At 43.7% G+C, this 25,427-nt stretch overlaps 1 protein-coding gene across 1 annotated transcript in view; it reads right to left on the bottom strand.

Annotated features, from left to right (window-relative positions):
- Nucleotides 1-8,841: 8,841 nt before the first annotated feature.
- The window catches only part of LOC142965512 (ETS domain-containing transcription factor ERF-like), a 35,078-nt gene continuing 18,492 nt past the window's right edge, over nucleotides 8,842-25,427 (bottom strand). Inside the window, exons 2-5 of the mRNA XM_076106486.1 lie at nucleotides 20,674-20,908; nucleotides 14,286-14,398; nucleotides 10,838-11,712; nucleotides 8,842-10,683 (exon numbers count right to left, since the gene is read on the bottom strand). Coding sequence (XP_075962601.1) covers nucleotides 9,781-10,683; nucleotides 10,838-11,712; nucleotides 14,286-14,398; nucleotides 20,674-20,908 — 2,126 coding nt within the window. The 3' untranslated portion in view covers nucleotides 8,842-9,780. The remainder of the gene's footprint in view (nucleotides 10,684-10,837; nucleotides 11,713-14,285; nucleotides 14,399-20,673; nucleotides 20,909-25,427) is intronic.

Raw genomic sequence — 25,427 nt, 5'->3', positions numbered from 1 at the left:
AGTATTATAAGCATAGACTGTATACAGGAAGTGGACGTAGTCATCGTGACGTCACCCATTGGTTTGTGGACTGACGTTATGAAGCCTCGAGTTCAGCTATTTTGGCGTCGGCATCTGGGACTACGGCCGTCACCATGTTGGTTTTTTCGCAACCAATGAACAGAAGTTACAATATTTGGAATGCGGAGGAGTGACATAGAGACGCCGCATATGGCTCTGGTAGCGGCAGCGACCTGTCAATTACAGTAAGCCCGCCCTAAAGCATAACCTGCTTTATGGTCTATTTGACTCTAAATGGACCATCATTGGAAGAAGACTTGAAACTAGAGATTGAGACCATAACCTCATGTTTACAATGTTTACTGAGGGAATAAATCAAGAGAGAAGTAGAGTCATTTTCTCATAGACTTCTATACAACCAGAGGAGTCGCCCCCTGATGGTCAGTAGAGAGAATGCAAGTTGAAAGACACTTTCGCATTGGCTTCAGTCAGCAGAACTGGAGGTTGCCGCCTGAATATAAGTCAACTTATAAAGGACACGAACAGCGGCCTCCTGGGTAAAGTCCTGTGTTTATTTGACCCCTCCATTCACCCTGACCTCCACAAAACGGGGACATCTTTATACTACGTTACCTGACTAGCTAAGAGACAGCCCTGCACGTCCTAACTCACAATTACGTGGATTATATAAACCTTTCACTGTTTGTAAACCATGATGATGTAAGTAAGCCTGCAGAAGCATGGCAGACTGCAAGAGCTTATAAAGCTGTGCAAGCATTAACCACCAAAGATTGCAGATGCAACCAAATTAAATTGACTTTCCAGATCCGCGTGCTGTTAGTGAGTGGGTAGAATACATTAGTGAGTGGATCGATATTTAGTGGCCAGATATATTTACATGTGTTTGCTGGAGAAACGTATAACGTTGTACCAGCGAGAAATCCCTGGATGCCCTGTGGTCATGTACAGAACGTCAAACACCGTGACGTAGACTCAAGAGGTTTGACTTTTTTGAGATTACGACGGGCGCTACAATCACAAGCACTTTTGATCAGTCCAGTGGTAGTCAACACGTTTTAATAGCCTGCAGCCATAGATGGGTGGCCGTGTTAACCGTGGTGACTCTTGTAGTTACGGCAGCTGTTGAAAACACAAACAGGACATGAAGGTGTCCTCGTAAAAAGCCTTCAATCAATTTCAAATACAGACTCATCTGTGTTTATTATCTATGCAGAACATATAGCAAGTTACCACGAGCAACCACGGACGCATACGGCTGAGTGTCACCAGTTAACACGGTCACCCGTTAGACTGAAACACATGCTGCTCTGAAACGGTCCTGATCCTGCTGGAATTCTGTAGAACTTGAGTCACAGTTGAAATGATGAGTCTGACAACTGAGCGTGCAACAACCAGACATTTTGATGCTGGTAGAAGTTTTAATTCAACGTTTAAAGCGGGTTGTCTGGATGGCGGTGCAAAGGACACTACTGTTGCCAACAAGTGTGTGAATATTTTTGATGACGGCCATAAAAAGAGTCAATCTAAATTACAGTGCAGGACTTTTCATAGCCTGGTTTAGGTCGTGTACACCTCTGTAACCACTGGACTCTGAAGGTAACCCGGACACTTATCGGAACCTGATGCCATGACTTTACAGTTGTCTCATTCCTCAGTTGCCTTTGCTTCTGGCCTCCAAGCAGATCTGATAGCTGACTATTGGCCAGTCGAATACTAATGAGATGGAAATCACCAACTCTCTCACACTCTGTGGGTAAAAGACACTTTCAATAATTAACAGCTTGAAAATAAAATAAAAAGTGTGCCTATGTAGAAATAATTAGCTTCCCATCTAAGCCAGAATAAGACCACATTTTATTTTTGTACTTATGAAGATGAACTTTTCTACCTGTTGCACATCATTTTTTTTATCAGTCAGTGTGAAACACTTAATATTGTACTTGTATGAAAAGTGTTATACTAATAAAGTTTGATCAATTGTAATCGTCTCCAGTTCTCAGTATGGGTTATCACAACTGAACCAAACTACTTCCACAATAAAGACGCCCGTACACAACAGACGGATTAGTTCATTAATGGTGAGATTTAAAACAATGTTTATTTTTAAAGAGTGCCACCAGGTCAGTGTGTAAAAATGTCTTGTTCCTCCGTTTCATTCATTCTACTACATCTGCAACAGTCTGCGTTGCTCAGTAGATGGCACTGTATCCTCAAACTAAACTGCACTGACCTGTAGGCCGATGCTCTTGAATGGTCCTGATTTCTATTGGTCGTGTGACATTGACCTCATGCTTATAGCTATTAGACATAGTTACATATGGATATATCGGACACATGCATATATCAGCTTCGCACAAAAGTAAGTTGGGAGCTCAGTTTTACATTTGCAGCCAATTTGCACCTCATAAATAAATGGGAGGTAACTTCGAGGAGCTTTTATGATAACGATATATTTGATCACAGAAGAGTATCTCTAGAATCCTATAAATCAAGATGTGAATTCTATAACAGTGTGAGGTTTGTTTGTTGGCTAATAAGGACACAGGGGACCATTATGTTCCTTTGTTGATTTTGAGATTGACTGTTGACCGGAACGTTTATGTGTTTAGATTTACACATATTTTATCAACTGTCAGCTCCACATTAACTATGTCCTCACTGGGTTCATTACCATGTTTTACAGCTGTGGGTGCTAGAGTGTGAAGTCTAATCAATGAGGGAAAGCAACTCTGAGTAAAACATGGGACGGAAACAAATAGTTCTATAAAATGTGAATCCCATCACATTCATAAATACGACAGAAAACAGAGGGGAGAGAGATATAAATGATTTAAAATATAATTTTTCCATATTTCAACGTGGACGATAATGAGAGGAACCTAAATATTACATAGGAGGCAAACTTTTTGACTAAAGAAGTGCTACAGATGCTTTTTTCAGACCAAATACTAATATATTGACAATAGATTTATCAAAACAAGATGTCAGCAAATTATGTATTTTGTAATACCAGATTATGATAATTACTTCATTAGATTATTTAATCTGATGTATTTTTTTTAAATCAGTTACTATAATGTCATAAGCGAAGTGGATGTTGACTAATCTATTGTTTACTCCCCCCCCTCCCTTCACACTCATACACAACCACATAATATGGGTATATAATAAGAAACGTTACACTGATCATGTGTCTCACCACGGTTTGAATGTTGGAGGTCCACAGTTTTCACCGTAACCTGCTGCTGAAAGTGAAGGCGGATTCCCAGCAGGAGCCCCGCAACAATGCATGATAATTAGCCTTCTGTTGTGATCTGGTTTCTGTCTCGGCCTCTCTGGACTGTGACCTCTGACCTCGTCCCACAGCCAGACAACAATCCCTCTCGGCTGGAGGCCAAACAGCCCGTCAATCAGCCTCCTATTAATACGGCCCATCCCCTGTTGAGATCAGCAGCCGGTGAATGCTTCAAATCAGATTGCAGGGGGTGAGACAGAGGGGTGGAGGGGTGAGACAGAGGGGTGGAGGGGGTGAGACAGAGGGGTGGAGGGGAGAGACATGAAACAAACACTGGAATGATTAGCAGGACTTTGAGAACACAGTGAGACTGTGAAAGTAAAGAAAGTAAAGTAGAATGACCAGTGTAGGCACAGAGAGAGAGGATACTGCAGTCAGTCACGAGTCTAATAGCTGCTACATGAATACTTAGCCAGTGATGGAATGTAACTAAGTACTTTTACACAGGTACTTAAGTACATCTAAGTTTTTAAAATAACTAGCAACGAAAGTTGTCAAATAAAAGTAGTGGAGTAAAGAATTACAATACTTCCTTCTGAAATGTAGTGAAGTAGAAAGTGGCATGAGAAGAAATGACTAATATATTATTTATATATATATATATAATATCGTTTGTAAAAAAAAAATAGTCAAGTAGCAGTGCTATTTCTTCAATCATATATCTTCTCAGTTGACCTGCCAAACTGTTATTATGGTAATCGAAGAGCTAAGCTAAAGTGCAAGCAGTGTAAGACACGACACTGGCATATTTCCATTTCATTACCTTCCACAACGGAGAGCTGTCACTCTGTGCAAGTTCCCAGACTGGACAGATCAGTAATAATAAATGTGCGTTTGCATTTTTATGTCAACAAACTTTAGTTAAACACTCAATTATTGAGCCATTATGGTTTCACGGGTTTCACACGCTATCCCCAAGATTCCCTCTCAACTCTCGCGAGAGTTTCCCAGAGCAGGCGGTAGAACGTTTCTAGTTTCTAGTAGTGGATGTATCATGTACTACTAGAAACTGACAGCAGGGGGAGCCAGAGTTTCAGCGAGACACCAGGAGAGAAATCAACATGAGGCCTTTTGTTCAGCAGTCTAGTGATTATTGTACACATGTAGCCAAAAGTTTTGAGAATGACACAAATATGAATCTTCACAAAGTCTGCTGCCTCAGTTCTTATGATGGCAATTTGCATATACTCCAGAATGTTATGAAGAGTGATCAGATGACTTGCTAGTAAGATTGCACCTAAATCAACCATTTATCGGATCATCAAGAACTTCAAGGAGAGAGGTTCAAATTGTTGTGAAGAAGGCTTCAGGGCGCCCAACAAGTCCAGCAAAGCGCCAGGACCGTCTCCTAAAGCTGATTCAGCTGCAGGATCATCGGGGCACCACCAGTGCAGAGCTTGCTCAGGAATGGCAGCAGGCAGGTGTGAGTGCATCTGCACGCACAGTGAGGCGAAGACTTTTGGAGGATGGCCTGGTGTCAAGAAGGGCAGCAAAGAAGCCACTCTCCAGGAACAACATCAGGGACAGACTGATGTTCTGCAAAAGGTGCAGGGATTGGACTGAGGACCTGGGTCAAGTCATTTTCTCTGATGAATCCCCTTTCCGATTGTTTGGGGTGAGCGCTTCCATCAGTCCTGTGTCATGCCAACAGTAAAGCATCCTGAGAGCATTCATGCGTGGGGGTGCTTCTCAGCCAAGGGAGTGGGCTCACTCACAATTCTGCCTGAGAACACAGCCATGAATAAAGAATGGTACCAAAACATCCTCCGAGAGCAACTTAAAGACGCCTTATTCAAGTTCTTTAGTTAGACAAGGTCCAAAATCTATCCTTGTGACTGCAGAAGTATGAACGAGATTTGGGTAAAAAAAAAGCTCAGAAAAGTGGGGAACACAGTAAACTTAATACATAACCTTATTGAACTGTTATTAGGGGAGTAGATCTATTTATATGCTATATATAAATGTGTGATGTTTTAGCTAGAACTGGCAACTGTGTCACAATAGATTCATCTATATTTAAGACATGTTTAAGCTACAACTCTCTGGTGACGGCCTCTCAACATGTGGAGAGCTGCTGTAGGGTTTCCCTCTGCGGTGGTCAACTAAAGGTCTTTGGAGGTTTTACTGTTGGTTGGATAAACAAGCTATTTTCAGACATCTTGCCTTCTGGGAAGTTGTGATGGGAATGTTTCACTACTTCAAAGCATCTTATAGACCAAATGATTTGTTGCCTTTATCAATAATGAAAAGAAGCTTTTATTGCAACTGCTATAAAAAAAAAAATTAAGATATAAAATAATCAAATCATAGCTATCATCAGTACTTTTGGTAAAAGATTATTATTGTTTTTTTATTAAAAGATCTAAATACCAGCCTTAAAAAACAAACAAATTCCAACAAGCACCCAGAGAGGGGGTCGGGGGTCAAGCAGAAGATAAACCCACATAATGTACGGAAAAGATTTGAGAGTCTTGTCATTAATACTTCCATTTCTGCTGAAGTGAAAGCACGAGGTGTCATCCGGGACACAATCAGCATCAGAGGAGTTCTCAGGGATCTTGTCGAGACTGATAGACGACGTAAAAACAGAAGCATTTCTATTCTGCTGCTGCGCTCATCAGATAACATCAGATAAACCGTTCAAATCTGGTAGAAAATATGAAAGAATATCAATTAAAGCAAATGGATAATTCTACATTTGAGCCATTCACCAAACTACTATAAATAGAGTATAACTTTTACTGGAGTGCAGTACTTGAGTAAATGAACAAAGTAGAAGAAAATAAATAAAATAAAAATAAATAAAAGAAAAGTAGACATCCATTTTTTTTAACCTTTTTTTAATGAACCCTGATTATTGTTTAATTACAAATGAAGAGAAACTCTAGTACAGGTGGTTCCTCCATGATAAAAACAAAAAAGGGTCCGTCTCTCCTCTGGAGTGACAGCTCCCCGTGGAGGGGGACACGAGACCAGAGAGAGGGGACGGGGGGGACACATTTCAAATAATACAATGGTTAAACAGTACAAAGCTTTTTTTTTTCTTACAGAATCCGCCAAAAGGGGAAGAAAAATATATATGTACAACATCAGAAAAAAAAGAAAAAAAAGAAGTGTTTCTTCCCCCTGCGTTATATCATGTGGGGATTATGTGACCCTCTTGTCCATGGTAACGTGGTTATAAAGTCAACATAAGTAAAAAATAAGATTAAAATTAAAAATAAAATGCACTGAAGCAAACTAGTTGAAGTTCATGGGAAAGAGTGCAAAACTGGAACAAAAGCTCACAGGAAACCAGGAAATTCATGGAGAGGAGAGACGGGGCAGCAGGGTTCAGAATAATCAAAAACAGTCATATTAATAATAGAATTACAAGAGTAACAGTAATACGTCAGGAAAAAATACAGAAGAAAATGACAACGACAAATCGGGCGCGGTGGGGTGAAAATATGGACCCGGCGGGGGAACGGTTATTCTCTTGTTTTGTGTGTAAGGCAGCGCGGTTCAACGGTTCAGGTACAGCTCGCTGTTTGTATTCTTCTTTACCACACACTTCAAAACGGCTACATCGGTCCTCTGAAGTTCCCGAAAATTGGATTTAATTATTTTTTGCTGGCACTTTTTTAATGCTGAGAATGTAAAACAAGCCAATTAAAAACAATGGATGTAAATGTCTGGTGAAGAAAAAGTATTTAAAAATAAGACACACACGAGTCTGGAGCTAGCTGGACGAGAAAAAAAGGGAACTTTATAACCTGGAGCCGAGATTTAATTTATGTTGAACAGCTGTGTGTGTGTGTGTGTGTGTGTGTGTGTGTGACGGCATAACCATGGAAACCACACATACACAAGTGCACGAACACACACCGAGCAAAATGAGCAAGTCAGGCTATGGGAAGTCCCTCTCTCTCCACTCCGCTCAGAGGTTTTATGATGCAATTTCCTCAGCGTGCGAGTGTGCATGTGTGTGTGTGTGTGTGTGTGCAGTTTCTATGGTTTACCATCTACTCCAGAGAGACTGTGGGGGCGTCTGATGTCACATGTGATGTCATGCTTCCCTTTATTCTAGCCACAGTAAAGCCTCACTGTAACCAGGACAGGGTGTGTGTGTGTGTGTGTGTGTGTGTGTAGGGTTCAGACCAGCCCGTACACACTCTGATCACACAAAGCCGTCTGAGTCCAGAGTCCGCGCTCGAACCAAAGTCCGTTTGTGTCGGCAGCTGGCTTATGTGAGGCGACGCAGAGCAGGAAAGACCCGCTGTCGTCCAATCAGAATCGTCCGGAACACGCGGGTCCGTCGCAGGCTCCCCGTTTCAGCAGATCGGGGGCCTAAATGCGTCAGGTGTTTCAGTTGCAGGAGGGCGGGGTTTACCACACGGGGACAGGTGAGGGGGAGACCCTGACGTGGTCAAACCCCGCCTACTCCAGGGAGGTTAAAACACGCCCACCGATTTTACCCCAAAAGACTCTGCTAACTCATTTCTCCTCCGTCCCCTGAATACACAATAACTGGTTCAAAAACTAACAATAATTTGAACAATATAAATATAAAACTCTGAGGCCTTTGTCGCTGCAGCTCAACGGTCAAGAGAAGGCAAGGGTGAGAAGGCAAAGGTAATCATATGCCCGTTTGAATATATACATATCTTTACCATTAAAAATAGTAGGATTTTCCTGATTTGTATCAAATGACCATATTGAAATATAATATTTGAATTCAATATATATTTGAATAAAATATATATGTGTAGATTTACTTATTCTGTATCTCTCTTTTACAAAAAACAGAAGGCATGGTGGTACTGCGTGTGTGTCTGTGTGTGTGTGTTATACAACATGCTGGGGGTAATGTGATAAAACTCTTGTTGGCTTATAAAAAGGCACAATCTTATGTGGACTTGTTCGTTACAACGGGCGCAGTGTTCTTTCTCCCCCTCTTTTTGAACTTTGAGTAAAACGCCATTAAAAAGAAGTTTTTTCTCGATATCTCAGTGAACGTTTGCCTGAATTTAACCTCGACGCTCCGCATTCATGACTACGCGGTTCCCCGCCCCCCCCCCCCCCCCCGAGATAAATCTGTTTGCTCCGAACGTCGGCTGTTATCTGCGACGCACGAAACTTCCTCAGATCACTGCAAATGCCCTAAAATACTGTCCCGACAGAAAGAATGCAGTTAAAAAAATAAAACAAACAAATGAGGGGGGGGGGGCTAGCAGAAGAGCTGTTGATCCGTACGTTAGAGGGAGTAAAAAAAACTACCTCAAAGCTCCAAAACCCCTCAGAGTGTGTGAAGTCGTGCAGGACCAACTGTATCCTGAGAGGGGTTTTTGTCCACCAAACACACGCATACAGAATTAAGTGTGTCTGTAATTACAGCCTTTCTAGTCGCTGCTTCCTCGACAAGCGAAGAGAAGGAGAGAAAGATCCGGCTCTTTTCCGCAGAGACCTGGGCATTTTCTGTACAGTGGGATCCCACGTCCATCTGCTGGCTAACAAATGCTAATGCATGGCGGGTCAGAGGTCAATCTCCCTCTTCCTGGAGACAAGGCGCTGATTGGAGAGCTCTTCCTAATCTCCCTCTTCAGTCTGAGAGATCCATCGGAGAGAGGTCACCGTTCTTTTTTTCTTTTCTTTTCTCCCCCTCACTACGCCATGGGGCTTGGTGACGGGCGTGGACCGAGAGGCACTTCTGTAATCTCTATCAGGGCTGTTAAAAGTGTTTGTTTTTTTAGTAACATCAGGATCTGTCTGTCTGTTGTTGGGGAGCGGTGATGATGTGAGGAGGGCACAGGTGTGATGCGAGGTGACCCCCTTGCGGATTTAACTGGCGCTCTGAGGTGTTCTCATGGGGGGGGGGGGGGGGGTTGGTTATCTGAAAATAATACTGCTGTGTTGGTGTTTGATGGGGAGTAAAGGGTCTAGCCTTGCAGCACATCAGAGACCACACAGGCACATCTGTGTTGTCGTTCTACGCCAGCCGTGACGTCTTGTAGCAGCCTGCTGACAGAACTGACCACAGGAGTGCACGAAGGTGGGAAAGAAGGGGGGCAGCACTGCAACGGCGACAGACCCGGAGCGGTGATAATGGCGTCATCTTGTTCTTCGCTACCTTGTGAACATTGTAACATGTGCGGGGAAATATTTGGTTTTGTGTGGAGTCATTTAAGGAGCTCGCAGGGCTGCGAGGTCAGCAAAAAGTGCCCGACTCCTTTAATTGTTGCACAGAAAACATTATTTCCTACAAATGATACATGTTCAGACATTAAAGTGTGTTTACGTCATCACCTTTCAGTTACTGTCTCCACTTTGCTCACGTTCACTAGTGCCATCAAGAAGCCACAAGGCATTATGGTCTAAAACTATAACATTTGAAGACGAGACTCAGAGAGGTGTGTGTTTTGTATCCAAGTAGAAGGTGTGTGTGTGTGTGTGTGTGTGTGTGTGTGTGTGTGTGCACATGATGCTCAGCAGCCAGTGTTTTCTAGAGACAGCTGTGCCGTGGCCCTCTGCAGCTCAGAGCTCGCTCTGCGCTGGGTGGGCGGCGGTGGCAGCATCAACCCCAAAATGACCCCTCCTCCACCACCCCCGGTCGCCACCTCCCCCACCGATCTTCCGCCCGCCCCCTCTCTCCTCCCCTCCCGCTCCTCCTCTCCCTCGGCCTTTACTTTCTTGTCCTCCGCCTCGTCCCGCTCTCCGTCCGCCTCCATCTTCTGGTCCTCACTCCAGCGGCGCTTGAAGCGCAGCTTGAGCGGGATGCAGCGAGTGCCCCCGGGGCTGATGGGAGCCGCCTGACCCGGCTCGCTCTTCAGGTTGACCGGGTGGAGGACGACCGGGCTGCTACTGATGCCGCCGCCGCCGCCGCCACCGCCACCGCTGCTGCTGCCGACGCCGCTGCTGCCGACGCCGCTGCTGCTGACGCCGCTGCTGCTGCTGAAGCCGACGCCACTGCTGCCGACGCCACTGCTGTCGCTGCCGACGCCACTGCTGCTGCTGCCGATGCCACTGCTGCTGCTGCTGCTGCCGACGCCAACGGGAGGGGTGGCGGGGGTCTTGAACACCTCCTCGTCGTCATCAAGGTCATCGTCGGGGTTACCGTGCGGTGGGACGGAGAGGCCGCTCCCGCTGGCTCGGTGATGGTTGTTGAGCTGATGGTGATGGTTGTTGAGCTGATGGTGATGGTTGTTGAGCTGATGGTGATGGTTGTTGAGCTGATGGTGATGGTTGTTGAGCTGATGGTGATGGTGGCGAGCTGTCGGGGTGAAGATGTCGCCGTCGTCATCCCGGTCGTTCTGATTGAGCTCATCTTCCTCACTGATGTCAGTCACCTCCACCTCTTCTTCTGACTCGATGTCGGATATGGGCTCCACCTGGAGAGGAAGAATATTTTACAGGATGACGTTTCATTTATGACTCAAGCCAGATGTTATTCATGTTTGAAATGATTGAGAGGCATTTCCGAAACCCCTGAACCATCCCTAAGTGGAACCATCACATCCTGTGTGTGTGTGTTAGCAGTCTCACCTTGATCTTAGGAGGCCCTGCAGCCAAGGCAGAGTTGATTATCTGACTAGACCCTGTGAATGAGGAGGACTGGCTGGAGGAGGAGGAAGCAGAGGCCAATGAGCTCCCACAATCCCTCTGCTTGCGCCCGAGCGGCGGCGGCTGCAGCTTGAACTTGAACGGCGACGGGTGGTGCGGCCCATCCTCCCCGCCTCCTGGCTGGTGGCCGAGCGAATGAGAGAGCGGCATGGGCGGGCCGTGGAGGTGATGGGCGGCCGGCTTCTCGAGGGTGGGGCGGTGGGGCTGAGGGATGATGATGCTGGGGTAGTGGAGGAAGGCCCGGGGGCTGAGGTGGTAGTTGTAGACGGACTGGGTGTGGGCCTGCAGGTAGTGCTTCATGTCCTCCGGGTTGAAGGAGAAGTGAGAACCCAACATGGGGGAGGACATGGAGGGAGAGGGGGTGTAGGGCAGGTGCGGGGTGGGGGTCATGGACAGGGCCGGGGACAGAAGACCCCCTGGGCCAGGCAGCGGGGAGACGGGGAATGGAGACAGAGAATCCGGGTGGACCCTGGGGCCATGTCTGGCCAGCCCGGTGTTCGGGTAGATCCTGAAGAAAGACTCGTGCGGCAGACGTGGAGGGAGCAGGCCCCTGTAGACCCTGTCGGGCCCCACGCCTCGCTCGTCGGCCCCCATGGCCTCCTCCAGCTCCGAGTTGGTGGAGGTGCCGTCGCTGCAGTCGCTCACGGAGCCGCGGGCCATGCGCCGGGCCACGCTGCTGAACATGCCCGGACTGCGCAGCTCCTCGCTGGAGGAGAGGACATCCGACGGCGTGGAGGGGGGGAAGCGGAAGTGACTGCTGCCGGTCGGCACCGGGGGAGCACTCTGAGGGACACGACCTGTGAGGAGGAAAAGAGGGGAGGGGCGATTAAATTCAAATCCACAATGTAATGTAAATGATCTAAAAACAAAAAGAAGATAAAGGAGGATGGAAGAAGAAAGCAGGCGAACCGGCCCTTTAAACTGAGGAGAAAAGTAGCAAATGAGAGTGAGTCACATGTCTCCCATAACTCAAACTATTTTACCCAAAGGGTCACAGGCACACAGAAAGAAAACACTGGGTTACTCAAAGCCACAAGTTCCCTTCTCTTTCAACCCCTCCCCCCTCCCTCTCTCCTGCCAGAGAGACTGTGGCACGGCAATAAATTCTTGGCATCCGCGCACGTGCCAGAATAAAATATTGGAAAAGTCGCTCTTACTGCCATCACAAACATGGGTTGGGTTCCTCTGCTTTTTCCAGCACTGCTGAGTGTGTGTGTGAATGTGTGTGTGTGTGTCTCACAGCCATGTGTGTCAGAGAAGATGTGTATTTATCTGATGTGTATGTTTGTGAGCGTCTGCGCTCGCTCATCAATCCAGATTGACGTGGGCATGTGCGTGCGGGTGACCGTCGTACGAAACCATCATATCACAACATGTCATGTGTGTGGGCCACATCACACAGAGGCTATAATTAAAGTTTCGTGCCGCACTTATGTCACCCGGTATCCAACGCTCCCATATGGGCCTTGTTTACACTGGGTGGCCGGGACCAGAACGGGAGACGACTTCAGAGGAGGGAGAGGAGGAGAGGAGGAGAGGAGAGGGATAATCTGGGACGTGGCACACCGACGTCTGAGAAGATACATACACACACACTACACCCAAAATGGGTTTGTGTATAGGATTTGTACTTCTATAGGATGGTATCTGATTGAGCCATCTTAGGGGTTAACATACTTGATATGAATAGAGATATAAAACCAGGAAATGATTTAAGCACGTTTGCCCTTCTGGTTCCCTCATCTCGAAGTCAATGGGAAGTTTTGGTAAGATGTCTGCAGTACGCTTATAGCTTTTTACTTTTACCAATTTTGTTTACATTTCAAAAATCATAAAAGTGGTGTTCATTCGTGAACAGTATGTTAATGAACATAACGTGCAAGTATCACAAGCGTGTGTTTGCCAGAGAGCTTATTTTCTGCAGTAATCATAAATCCAATAGAAAACGTCCATTGGCTTTTTGTCGCGGAAAGCAGTGAGATGCTAACCTCCTGGGTTGGCCTCCAAAAAGCTCTCGATATGATTGGATTATATTAAATGCAGTGTGTAGATGGTGACCAGGGCTGGCCAGAAAGCTGCTCCAGGTCTGTACTTATAAGATTTATCCTTGGCATGTTAACTGGTTGGTCCCCCGCTACACTAAATTTCACATATAACATTTGAATGTCTTGAAACAAAATCACAGCAAAATATCAGATCATGATTGGCTCTCTGTGAAAAACTCTGTTCTTGGCTAACAAGCAGTGGTGCAACGGAGCACTGTCGAGCCGTACGTAGTTTTACTGACGATCATTATCCGACAATATTCAGTATAATATGTGATCAGGACATCATTTATGCTTTTCTAGTCGCCGATCTCCGATAATGTTACATCGTAAACAACCAATCCCTGTTGAAATTGATGGAAACAGAGCTAGTAACGTTAGCAGCATCGCTAACGAAGAAAGGTTTAATTTGGTTACGTTATGATGCATTCAGGCTCTGCTCAGTGAAAATGAGTACTGGGCGGAGGTAAATTATAATGTTATCATGATGTAATCTTGTAAAATGTAGTTTTGGTGAGAAACTTGAATAAATCCAGTTGTTTTCAGAGCAACATAAATAGATATTAGAGATGAATTATGAGCTGTTTACACTAGCTCTAAGCAGATTATAATACATCATTAAAACTACTAATGACAAGATTTGTTTTAATCAATGAAAATACAATCTTTTATTTCCTTATTTAAATTGTGTGTCTTTATGAAGATAAAACCCCATAAAAAATGACTTTCCCAAAGTAAAAGGATAACACGGAGAATCTTTGATGTTATTGACTTCAGAGCAGTTGAAATGATTTTTGGGACGGATGGATCCTTGTAGACCAGCTGCTTTAATCAAACAACAAAGGGAACTGTGTCTGCCAATATGGATCATCAATGATCTGCAATTAGTATCAGCGGCAGAAAAAACGTGATCAGAGATCTCTAAAAGTTATATTTCCTCCTTGATCCGATCCGTGAGTTTTATGATCCCTTGCACCACTACTATCAAGTGTTCAGCGGGTGTTTTAGCGCTTCAATCTCAAAGATAAGTTCAGCAACACAAGCACAGGGACCTCAAATTCAGACACCTGAAGGCCAAAAACAATGCGTCTGCCCGAGAGCTTACGCTCCTTGAACAGCTCCATTCTGTCAAGTGTAATTTCATTCTTTTCATCAAAACTATAAATAACCGGGAATTTTAGTTCCCATGGGATGTTATCAGGGCAGAAAAAAGAGACAACGGTTAGACACAACACAAGGTAACATCTCCACCGTGATGCTACACACGTCCTTGAGTGGTGAGCCAACCTGGGATATCGGGTACAGAAATGTGAGTGTGCGCGTACCGGAGCCCATGTCGATGAAGGGGTAGTTGACCAGCACCAGTTTGTTGAAGTTGAACTTGTAGGTGAACCTCTTCCCTTTGGTCTTGTGGAGGATCCTCTTGTTGTAGTAGTATCTAAAGAGTGAAGGACAGACAAGAGTGTTATCTCCCAGAGAGTTACCAGCTGTAAACACGGTTCTCACCAGCATGGATAAGTCCATTTATCATGCACGTTTTCCCAGCTGAGACTATGGACTGAAGTAACATTTGTCCTGCATGGAACAAAACAGCTCACAGCTCATCAACCAAAATCACCAAAGTCCAATGTTTATCCCAAACCTGAATAAACTGTATGAGGAGATTTAGTAATCTTGACCACAGCTTTTATGGTCACAAGTCATCGACGTTTTCTGGTATCCCTACTGATGTGAGCCAATTACGGGTTGTGAACATAAATGAATGAAAAGATACTGAGAGTCATTAGAGGGTTTGTAGTTGTTAAAATTAAACTTTTACTTCAATGAATAACATCAACCACCTCTGGTGGGGAAAGAACTCGATACATAAACTGTTTTATCTCAAAAGCAATGCGCCCACACAGCGTTTAGGTACTCGCGTTCGATGTAACGTTATATTAGTAGTCCGCACAATGGTTTGTTCGACAGCTATCACACCAGCCCAAACCAACAGACCAGAGTTTGTTATGACCGAATCAAAGGGGTCAGGTGTGAAAGCTTATGAAACAGTCCGTTTAATACGTATTAACGTATTAAACGCCTCTGTGTGACCTACATAAGCAATCAAGACCCTCGGCGAGACGTGTGGGTTTCTATACAGGATTCATTCTACATTTTTACCAATACATCTCCAAGATTTCCAGTGTATACTGTATATAAAAATGTGAGTAAAAAAGGTTGAAGTCTGATGTTAACCCATACAGTGAAAAACATAACGTCAAGAGACATAACTGATCTGCCCGAACGTTAAAGTATTTTTAAACCAATTTTTCCCCAGTCGAACTTAACTGACCCACATATGCTTTTGAATACAGGTATTTGTGAAGCAAATTTCCATGACTTCCCACAAACTTTCTGGGGTGATTTATTTTTCCAAAACTTCTTTTAAATTCCATGACAGACAAAACGATTTGCGGCCTGCAGACCAGATGGGCCTATGTTTACATTTCCACAAGATTTAATACGTTAGCCAGTTAAAAGGAAGCAGGTGGAGATTGTTCTTCTGAGATTTGACTTTTTACATTATAGTTTGCGGTTATGGCTAATACTGGGACAGGATCAGCAAAGAGAAAAAAGAAAAGAATTGACAAAAAACTAAAAAAGGGAGAGTGGTGTAGCACGGGGCGAAAACACGTCAACCGTGGTCGGCCATTCAACCGATGGAGAGAATCGTTGGATTCAAAGAGATTCAAAACTGATCCTGAATTGGCCCTCTTTCTCCTAGACTGGTACGTAATATTTCTTATTTATTTATGAAATAAATTGCCTGTGTTTCCTCTAGGATTTTTGTCAGCAAAGCATCAACAAAGCTAGTAAACGCTTTGGCTAACGTTAGTTAAATGTAGCAGACGTTAGCATCCCCTGCTTTATGGTCTATTTGACTCTAAATGGACCATCATTTACTAAATGAACATCATGCTGTATTGAAGAAGACTTGAAACTAGAGATTGAGACCATAAACTCATGTTTCCAATGTTTACTGAGGTAATAAATCAAGAGAGAAGTAGAGTCATTTTCTCATAGACTTGCAAACGTGTGGACTCAGTATATGAACTATAACTTATATAAGTAGGATATAAGAGTTATATAACTCAGTATAACTTGCGATGCGTGGACGTCAAGGGCAGAGAGACAGTTATGTGCTGCACTCTCCCCATGAGCCTGGCTACTGTTTGCAGATTTAACCCCATTGTGAGGCCAGATGTCTCTATCTTTGTTTTGACCAACTTCCTACCAATCACGCTGACCCGGGACCTTTCCTGATCTCACCAGAAAACAACTCAGCACCATCTAGTGGACTGAAAAAGCAATTGATTCTTTTTATTAATAGTTTATATAATAAAAGATCGATACTTGGCGTCCGTGTATCGATACAATATCGCCACGCAAAATATCGCGATACTATGCTGTATCGATTTTTTCCCCACCCCTACTCATAATGTGAACACGCGGTTGGATTCAAAATCTCACTGTGATCTAACAGATTTGCTCAAACCCAGGCGGCTCCATTAGTAAGGGATTAGTCATCGTCAATACACAGAGCGATGGAGAGGAGTGAATAGCGAGCCGCTAACAGCTCATCCAGAAGATAAAATGGCTCCGTGTGACTCACCGATGGCCCTCGGGGAACAAAACCGCATTCATATTTCTGTACATAAAGACTAATAAATCAGTGTCTCTCATTCAGCTGACACTGGTCACTTCATTCTGGGAACTGTAATGCATTATGCATCCTTTCCAGTCAGGCTCGAGGAGCTCAGTGGTTAAATTTGCTCGAACATTAAGTTGTAAACATGTCTCTTGTTGTTAATTAGTTACAAAAGAGCTGTTCTCCATGTTTCTGTATAAATCCATCCCCCTAATTTAGGCTACATATATAACAGACACAATATAAAAATAAGTGTTGCAAATGTAAAACTATAGTAATAAAATACGATGGTATATGGAGAATAGAATTACATATCTGTGAGGCGGATTAATGTTCATACAAGCTCAATAATCCAAAATGTAAACCTTTTGTGTGATAAAACTAATTCAAGATACAAGATAAGATTCTTACAGAACAGTAAATTATTAGTTTCCTACGATCAGTCACACTCATAGTGACAGTAATAATATAGGACATCATATTTGTCACACTGATGAAGCCGTGCCCAGCTGACTCCCTGCTCCACTATGGTCAGAGTATTAGTCACTGGAGCTTGGTACAATGCAGAACAAAGTGAAGTGTGTTTGACGTAGACCAGGAGCTCATCCAGCTCCTCAATGACTCAATGAGTGAAGGGCCTCTTCTGAGAGAGACGACTACTACGCACACCCACACCCTCGCGTTCAACGCAGACACACACACACACACACACACACAGAGACACACAAAAGGAGCAGGCGGTTATGCAGTAGGCACGAAAATACATAAACAAGTAATGATAAAAAACTACCGAGCATGCACAGAATGAATCAGAGCGACTATTAGTCATTTCAATAATTTAACTCAAACGTATTGGGGGTAGGGTTTCTAATCATTGAGGGAAGTTGAGCAAACATATAATACTTTCTTAAATTAATATATACTATATTACATGTTTGACGGGCTCTTAGTGAGATATGATGATAATAAATAAGTAAATAAATAAATAAATAAAGAAAACAGTTGACGTGAAGAATGTAAGGTAAGTCTCACAAAAAGGCAAAAAAACTGAAGAAAAATGGCAAGCCCTTAAATGTGCGCTGGAGTTCAGTTCTGGCAGACTTTGTACAGGTGGAAATTAACACGGAAGTTGCAAGCGGGCATACACGGAAAAACACACAAAAAAAGCCAAGAGTTTACTACACACACGCTCTAGGAAGTCAACAGAAGTATTTGTGAGCGGGTGTTAACAACAACCGTGGCCTGTGTGCCGTAAAACAAGAGCTGGAAGGACATCATGTTCACAGACGTGTGGATGGATGGATGGCACTTTGAACGGGTCCAGGTGGAAGAGGCCAAGAACGTACATGTGAGAGGAGTGAACACGCACGCGCGCACACGCACACACACACACACACACACCTGAGTCAATATGGGACAGCCGGTCTCACATGCCGGGCCCAGGCCTCGCTGCAGGCCTCCTGCTCTTTGAAGACCATTTGAACTTCCTTAAAAAAAACAGAAACTAGAAAGCACTTTTCACTGTATAGACTCGGCCTCTATGTTTTGTGTACGTGCGTAAATGTGTGCTTGAGATCCAAAGTCAGAAGCGCATACGTCTCTACACACGTGTGACGTGTACGCGTGAATGAAAACACACACATGTGCACTACAAAGACGGAGAGAAGCATCAATCAAAGACTTCACATCTAACAGGGAGAACCTCAGAATGGATTAACAGCCCTCGGTTCATATTAAAAAGGTTCGCAAACCACAGAAAAGACTTTCGCATCAAAGTAGCTCCTTGATGTAAAACACTCTACTGAGACCAAAAAGAAAGTAGCGGCTCCTTTAATACATGGACTGTGTATTTACTGTGAAAACTTTATGGGATTAATTCCCTCTTCAATGGAACAATTTGCCACCTTTTTATGTGGTGGTCCAATCAGCTTTGATGGTAAACGTAGTGGATTGAAGCAATACATTCCTCAGCATGTGCGTTAGTGTTCTGTATGGAAGCAGATGAATAAAAGTACAGCCTGCCATTTTCAACTTGGATTTCTAGTCTCCGTCTCTGCGCTCCGGCTCCGGCTCTGCAGCCCTTGTTGAGCCCTCATTATAAATCTGTCAATTTGACATCTGTGTTTTACTTTGAAAGGTGCTTAGGAAATGATATTAATTGTATCAACTTTTGATAGGACACTAATGTAAAGTAGGTCTACAGAAAAAAGGAAATTAACCATTTCATCCCATCAGCAAATATCAGGCTAGTCTCATCCAGCATTCTTAGCTATACCTACGAAAATAATAGTTTGTAGGTATCCCACGAAATGCTTTGGTATGTTTTGCACGTAATCGTGAACGTATAAAGACCGCTACAAACGCAGATCTTTCACCCAGGAACGAGAAGTCGTTGGTGGCTTTGGTAGGAAAACACACGGATAATGAGGGAGTCATTTTTTCGTAGGATATCATATGAACCGTTGTATTATATACACGTTACACCTGTTGCATGGCTTCTCCCTGTGTTTATACGGAATGTATTGTCCCTTTTACAAAGGAACTGAAACAAATAAACAACACAGCAGCAAAGACAAAACAAGGTTCAAGCAACAAACAAGACACAGATGGGCTGGAGGAGGGCTGACATACAACAAGGTGTTAACTCTTTGTGTGTGAACGTGGGTGTGTGTGTGTGTGGTGATGAGGCAGTGTAACTAGTCATCACCATGGCAAACTATAACCCACACCAACCTACAAAACAGGAGGCGACATTGATGACTAGCAGTGTGTGTGTGTGTGTGTGTGTGTGAGAACAGGCTGGCAGCTAAATAAAGCTCCGTAGCATCCCACATGTGCTCCGCAGAGGGTGAAGGTGTGTGTTTCTAAATCTACCGTCACGCTCGAGTTTCAGCACGAAGCGCAGGAGCTCATTCACGACTAAACATCAACCCTTTTCTTTACCCTACACATTAACACTGTTGTACTTAAGATCAAATGTATCAGAGAAATAAGAGCTTTAAAAAAAGAAAAACAAGTTCAACGTCAAAATCTCCTACATTACACAACAAGGCCGGACTTTAAAAGCAGCCAAGTTATAATTCATAGTGTCTTCATTCCTCAAAATAAAGGAGACGACTAAAAATGACAACCATACTTTCAGTTTCGGCGACCACAAGATGATGCCTGGAAGATTAAGTGTCTTAAAATGTTCCTAAAAATGTGATCTGTGAATCTTTATTTTGCAAAAAATAAAAACAAGATGAACATAAAGTAGACCTTTGAAGTAGAATGTTGAAGCACAAAGTTTTGTTCCAGTTCTGGTGTGTGTGTGTGTGTGTGTGTGTGTGTGTGTGTGTGTGTGAGTGAGAGAGAGAATGGACATACTAGTTATCCTTAACCGCTGCTGAACTGTTATCTTACACAAAAAATAAAATAGATTTTTAAAGAAAAAAACATCCGCCTTGAATGGTTCACTGACTTCATCCCAGTTCATCTGAAGTGCAAAAGAACACGATTCCAGCTCGTGTAACTTAAGATCGACCCGTCTGGGCTCTTTGCCATTATCAGACTCCTCTGGTATCAAGGACACACGACCTCAATATGAAGATAAATATTAGCATCAGTCCAGACAAGCCTAACCAAGGATGGCTGATACCTTTCAGACTGAAGCAAGGACCCGAGAAAAGACTGTTTTTGTCATTGGTGTCAATATATCAACAAGTGTCAGCAGACCCGGCTCTGCAGCTCTGCTCCTGATGTGAGTTCAATCAGGTTTTAAAAGATTTAGTTTCAAGGTTGGTTTCTGTAGTGTAGCAGGGCTCGACATTAAAGCTTGCGCCCTTGCCTGGGGCAAGTAAACTGTGTTGGGTAGTTTAGTTTCCGGTGTTGTTTGTTGGCATGTAAAGCCCACATGGACTCTCACAGACATGGGTAGAATTTAACTAACTTGTGGTCATGTGACTTTGAAAAATATAATTTGTGCTTAAGTGTGGAGACGCTGTCGTCCTCCTCCTCCATCACCTCCTTTTATCCTTCAGTCTCACCTGAGAGCACGGCTGAGCTTGTCGTAGTTCATCTGCGGTTTACACTTCCTGGCCCCCCACAGGCGGGCCACCTCGTCTGGGTCCTTGATCACAAACTCTCCGTAGTCTCCCTGCCAGGCGATGACGTCGTGGTACTCTTCTTTCCTCAGCAGCTCCAGGATGAAGTGCCACAGCTGGATCTGTCTGGAGCCCGGGCTTGATTCGGGCTTGTAGGCCCAATCCGGAAAGGCAAACCCTGGGGGAGGGAGAAAGGAGAGAGGAGAGAGGAGGGTGTCAGAGCTGGATGATCATCAACAGAGGCGAAAGACAGGATGGACACAACAAGAGCTGGCTTATTCCAGCCCTTTAACCCTGTCTCATCTTTTCTTTGTCTTATTTGTTGTTGGCACACTGCTAGCAACGTAAAGCTACACACAGTTCGATATGTACCTTGATGTTTGGGTTTCGGTTCGGCACCGTAGGGAAAACAAAATACATGCAGAAGGCACATTGTAGCAGGTTCAAAACAATAGGACCATATGCTTTCATTCAGTATCGGTCTGAATCTGCACTACCTGAACGCTGCTACAATAACAAAGTAGGAGGATAACATTTAGGATTTCCACTGACTCCGGGTCAGTGGAAAATATATTTCAGGACGAGCATCTTTATGATTGTCCTTTATCCTTCTAAAGTTGTTCATTGTCTTTTTTAGGCATGGTATATATATGATTCACGACATTATCCCGATAATCAACAAAATATGCTTTAAACCCGTAAACGTTGAATTGACTCTAGTGGAGCTAAACCTAACCTGGTTAACAGATTATAGTCAGGGCTTGGTACTATGTGTTTGCCATAAAAAGTCCTGGATCTGAAAGACGAAAGACAATGTTACCCTTCAGTGATTTGATGGTAGAAGCACTTGGAGCCAGGATGTAAACAAAAAGAAATATTTCTCAAATCTAATTTTTTTTTTAAGTGCATCTCTTCACCTTGTTAAACTACCTGCCTTCAAACAAAATTGTAAAAAATTGTGTTCCATCTATTTGAAATCTTGTAAAGGAGAGCAGGGAGCACACAAATAGGCAAATGTAATTTGGTTTGACTCCACAGACACTTAAATCAGATGTAAGAGAGGAAAACACTGGCTGAGCATTTGTGAAAAGATACAAGACACGAGAATTTTGGGAATCACAGGTTCAAGGATGAAAAGCGAACGTTGCAATCCTTGTTACATTTCAGTCCGTGGCTTCGTTGCAGAGTGGAACCAGTGCCTCCAGCAACGCTGGTCGTGAGCATTTCGACTCAATCTGTTCCCAGAGACCGCAGTCACATCAAAACTACACTGCTATCGCCATCAAAGCTGGGAAATCAGCGCTGTTAGAACAGATTAACAGGCCTTGAGATATGTGCAGACAAAACACAAGCTATGGTTTTATAACTACTATCAGGGCGCACGCTCACACACTATTATCCAACATGGAAAAGTATAGGCTTTGAGTTGTAAAGCAGTGGGTGGCAGTAAAAGACTCAACACCACGCCGGGCTGAAAGGCTGCATAGCGAATGCATAGTGTGTGTCTCTCACACACACACACACACACACACACACACACACACACACACACACACACACACACACACACACACACACACACACACACACACACACACACACACACACACACACACACACACACACACACACACACACACACACACACACACACACACACACACACACACACACACCTCGTTAGGACCAGATGTGTCTTGGCAATCAGGCTGAGAAAGCAAAGGGTGGGAAACATGTGGGCACAATATAACAATGCAGAATTCTGTGTGTGCGTGTGTTTATGTAAGTGTAAAGAAACACAGTATCCTAAATACCAGGGTTACAATCAGTTTCCAACACTCGACAAAGTCGGCCATGTCCATAGAACAGTGACGGTGAACTTTTAACAAAGACACGCTGGTGCGACGAGGCCTTTCAATCCAAGTTGCAGTGACTGCACACGACACAATCTTGCCGATGCAAAGCAGAAGTTGTATCATTCTGCATGTGATCCGGGTCTAAAAACACCAACTTATGTATATGATATCATATTAAATGCTCTTTTTAAATCGGTGTGCCATATCAATATTAAGGTTGACATTACGTTTAATTACGACACCGCATCTAAATTTAAATCTCTGACGGAACTGTAATTGCATTCCATTCATATCGGCAACGTGCAAAGCAACATTTTTAACCCCCTGAACCCCAAACTCCACCGGTACGGTTGAAAAGCATGTTTTCTTTAATTAAACAACCGGCCAAAACTACACCGATTATCACAGCCTGAAGCTGTAAAAAACGCCCGTAACGTCAGATTTTCAAGTTTCCGCAGGTCATTGAACATCATGTGTGCTACAGTCAGAAAAAGGCATTTTTTCCTCCAATAGTGGTAACACTTGGAAAAATGTTGTATATATAGAATCCATTGTTTGCTAATTTTTGTAAAATAAAAGTATGAAAGAAATTCAGCTTGGTTTTTTTTCTTTTTTATGATTAATGGCATTGTAATTGTGTTGTACTGCACAACAGACTTTTTTAAGTTATCTCTACTTTTCCCATCAAAAAACGTGACAGGATCATGACATTGTAACAATATATGAGATAATATACATAGAAGGCTGCCATCATTATGGAAACATCCACATCTGAGTTGAAATCATGAAACCTAACTTCCAACAATCTTGTTCGTCTGCAATAAACGTAACACATTGTGAGAAGGAGGCAACGAGGACCAGCGACTCAAGACTGCATAAAAACGGGAGAATAAGAGTCGAAAAAAAAAAGACAGCTGCCAACTAACTCCCAGAGGACAGTGAACTGCATCTGAATATGTTGCCCAGATGGTAATTAAATCAATTAAGACTTTTCTATTTACAAAATATTTGCTCTCAACGTCTGTACTGCATGCCTTTATAGAAATAGGTTGGGAAATAGTATAACAAATGAAACAAAAATGGTAGGTGTGATGTTGTCTTTTTACACGACTGCCACCAGGTCATTTTCTCTGCTACAGTGTTTGTAGCTGCTTAGAATGCTTCCCTCACAGCAGATCAGTTAAAGACAACTGGTGGTTACGATCAGTCTTTCTGTGACGCCGACACGACAAAACTCCAGAGTGAGTCACGACATTCCTACCGACATGGGTGGTGCTTTCTCGAAGAAAAAAAGAAAATTGAGTAACACTGTGTGAATTCTGGTGAACTACATTTACGAATGGCCGACTCTGCTGATGTTCAGATCGTGACCACACTGGTCCGTGCACTTACAGCAGCGGGCCTTTACACGTGTTCTCCCTTATCCAGATACAGATGACATTTTAATAGCAGGTGTAAATGGAGCGAGTCATGGAAAAACTAACCAGGATGGACGCGGGGAAACCGAAGTCCACTATCAGGTGTGCAAAGTGCAGCTGCGTGTCGGCAAATGTCATTAATCCTTAGTAGTATTAGAGGAAGTACTGGCAGAGGTAGCAGTAGGTATTGTAGTAGTAATACATAACTGTCTATGAGAACACTACTCAGAGAGAGAGAGGAAGCCACAAAACACACTTCCAAATGTAATACCTTGCGTCTACAATGCAGTGTTGCCACACACACACACACACACACACACACACACACACACACACACACACACACACACACACACACACACACACACACACACACACACACACACACACACACACACACACACACACACACACACACACAAAAGTCAAGTAGAACTCAGATTTTTGAAGTTTTTAGTGCATGAAAAACTGCCCATATTGTCAGAGGAGTTTAAACTTAGCAAGCAACCTCACTCCAAGTATTGCGTGAGTGACACTGCATGGAGGTCACCATCTGGCTAAATAATGGAGACACACAAGTTAAGTAACTACAATCTGTTTTCCCCCTTAGGATAGATTTAAGAGATTCCAGCTGTGACGTTTTAGCGTCCAACAGGCACCAAAAACAGCCTGACAATACTAACACTTTTGTTCACGGGGACTGTTCAAACTACAGGCTGTATATAAGAACTGGACGTAGTCGTCGTGACGTCCCCCATTGGTTTGTGGACTGCCGTTTTGAAGCCTTGAGTTCCTCATTTTGCCGTCGCCATATTGGCTTTTTGCAACCAGTAAATGGAAGTGACCATATTTGGACTGCGGGAGAGTGACGTAGAGACGCCGTATACAGCTCTGGTAACTGTAGTAATAACCATGTAGCCCCGCCCTAAAGCATACCCTGCTTTATGGTCTGTTTGACTCTAAATGAACATCATGCTGTATTGAAGAAGACTTGAAACTAGCGATTGAGACCATAAACTCATGTTTCCAATGTTTACTGAGGTAATAAATCAAGAGAGAAGTAGAGTCATTTTCTCATAGACTTCTATACAACCAGAGGAGTCGCCCCCTGATGGAGAGTAGAGAGAATGTAGCTTCGAGACACTTCTGCATCGGCTTCATTTTTTAGAACCGGTGGCTGCTGCCTGGTCAAAACCAACACGAAAAAGAAAGTTGCTGATAGCAGCTTCGAGGAGACAATCCCATCCTGAAAAAGGACTAATAAACCACATGCTGCTATCTGATCTCCTGTGGTGCTCGGAGAGTGAGCCAAAAGACGGACAAGCTGGCTGTGACAGTTGATAATAGCCATTTGAAGGCAGATTGCTGATGGGGTACGAGCATGTGACTCATGAAGCACACAATGAGGCTGTTGTCGGTGGGG

Source organism: Anarhichas minor, unplaced genomic scaffold, assembly GCF_050575085.1.
Source record: "Anarhichas minor isolate MPS153535 unplaced genomic scaffold, ASM5057508v1 ptg000033l, whole genome shotgun sequence".
NCBI classification, from domain to species: domain Eukaryota; kingdom Metazoa; phylum Chordata; class Actinopteri; order Perciformes; family Anarhichadidae; genus Anarhichas; species Anarhichas minor.
Note: the sequence above shows the minus strand (reverse complement) of the source record. Positions and strands in the feature narration are given on the sequence as shown.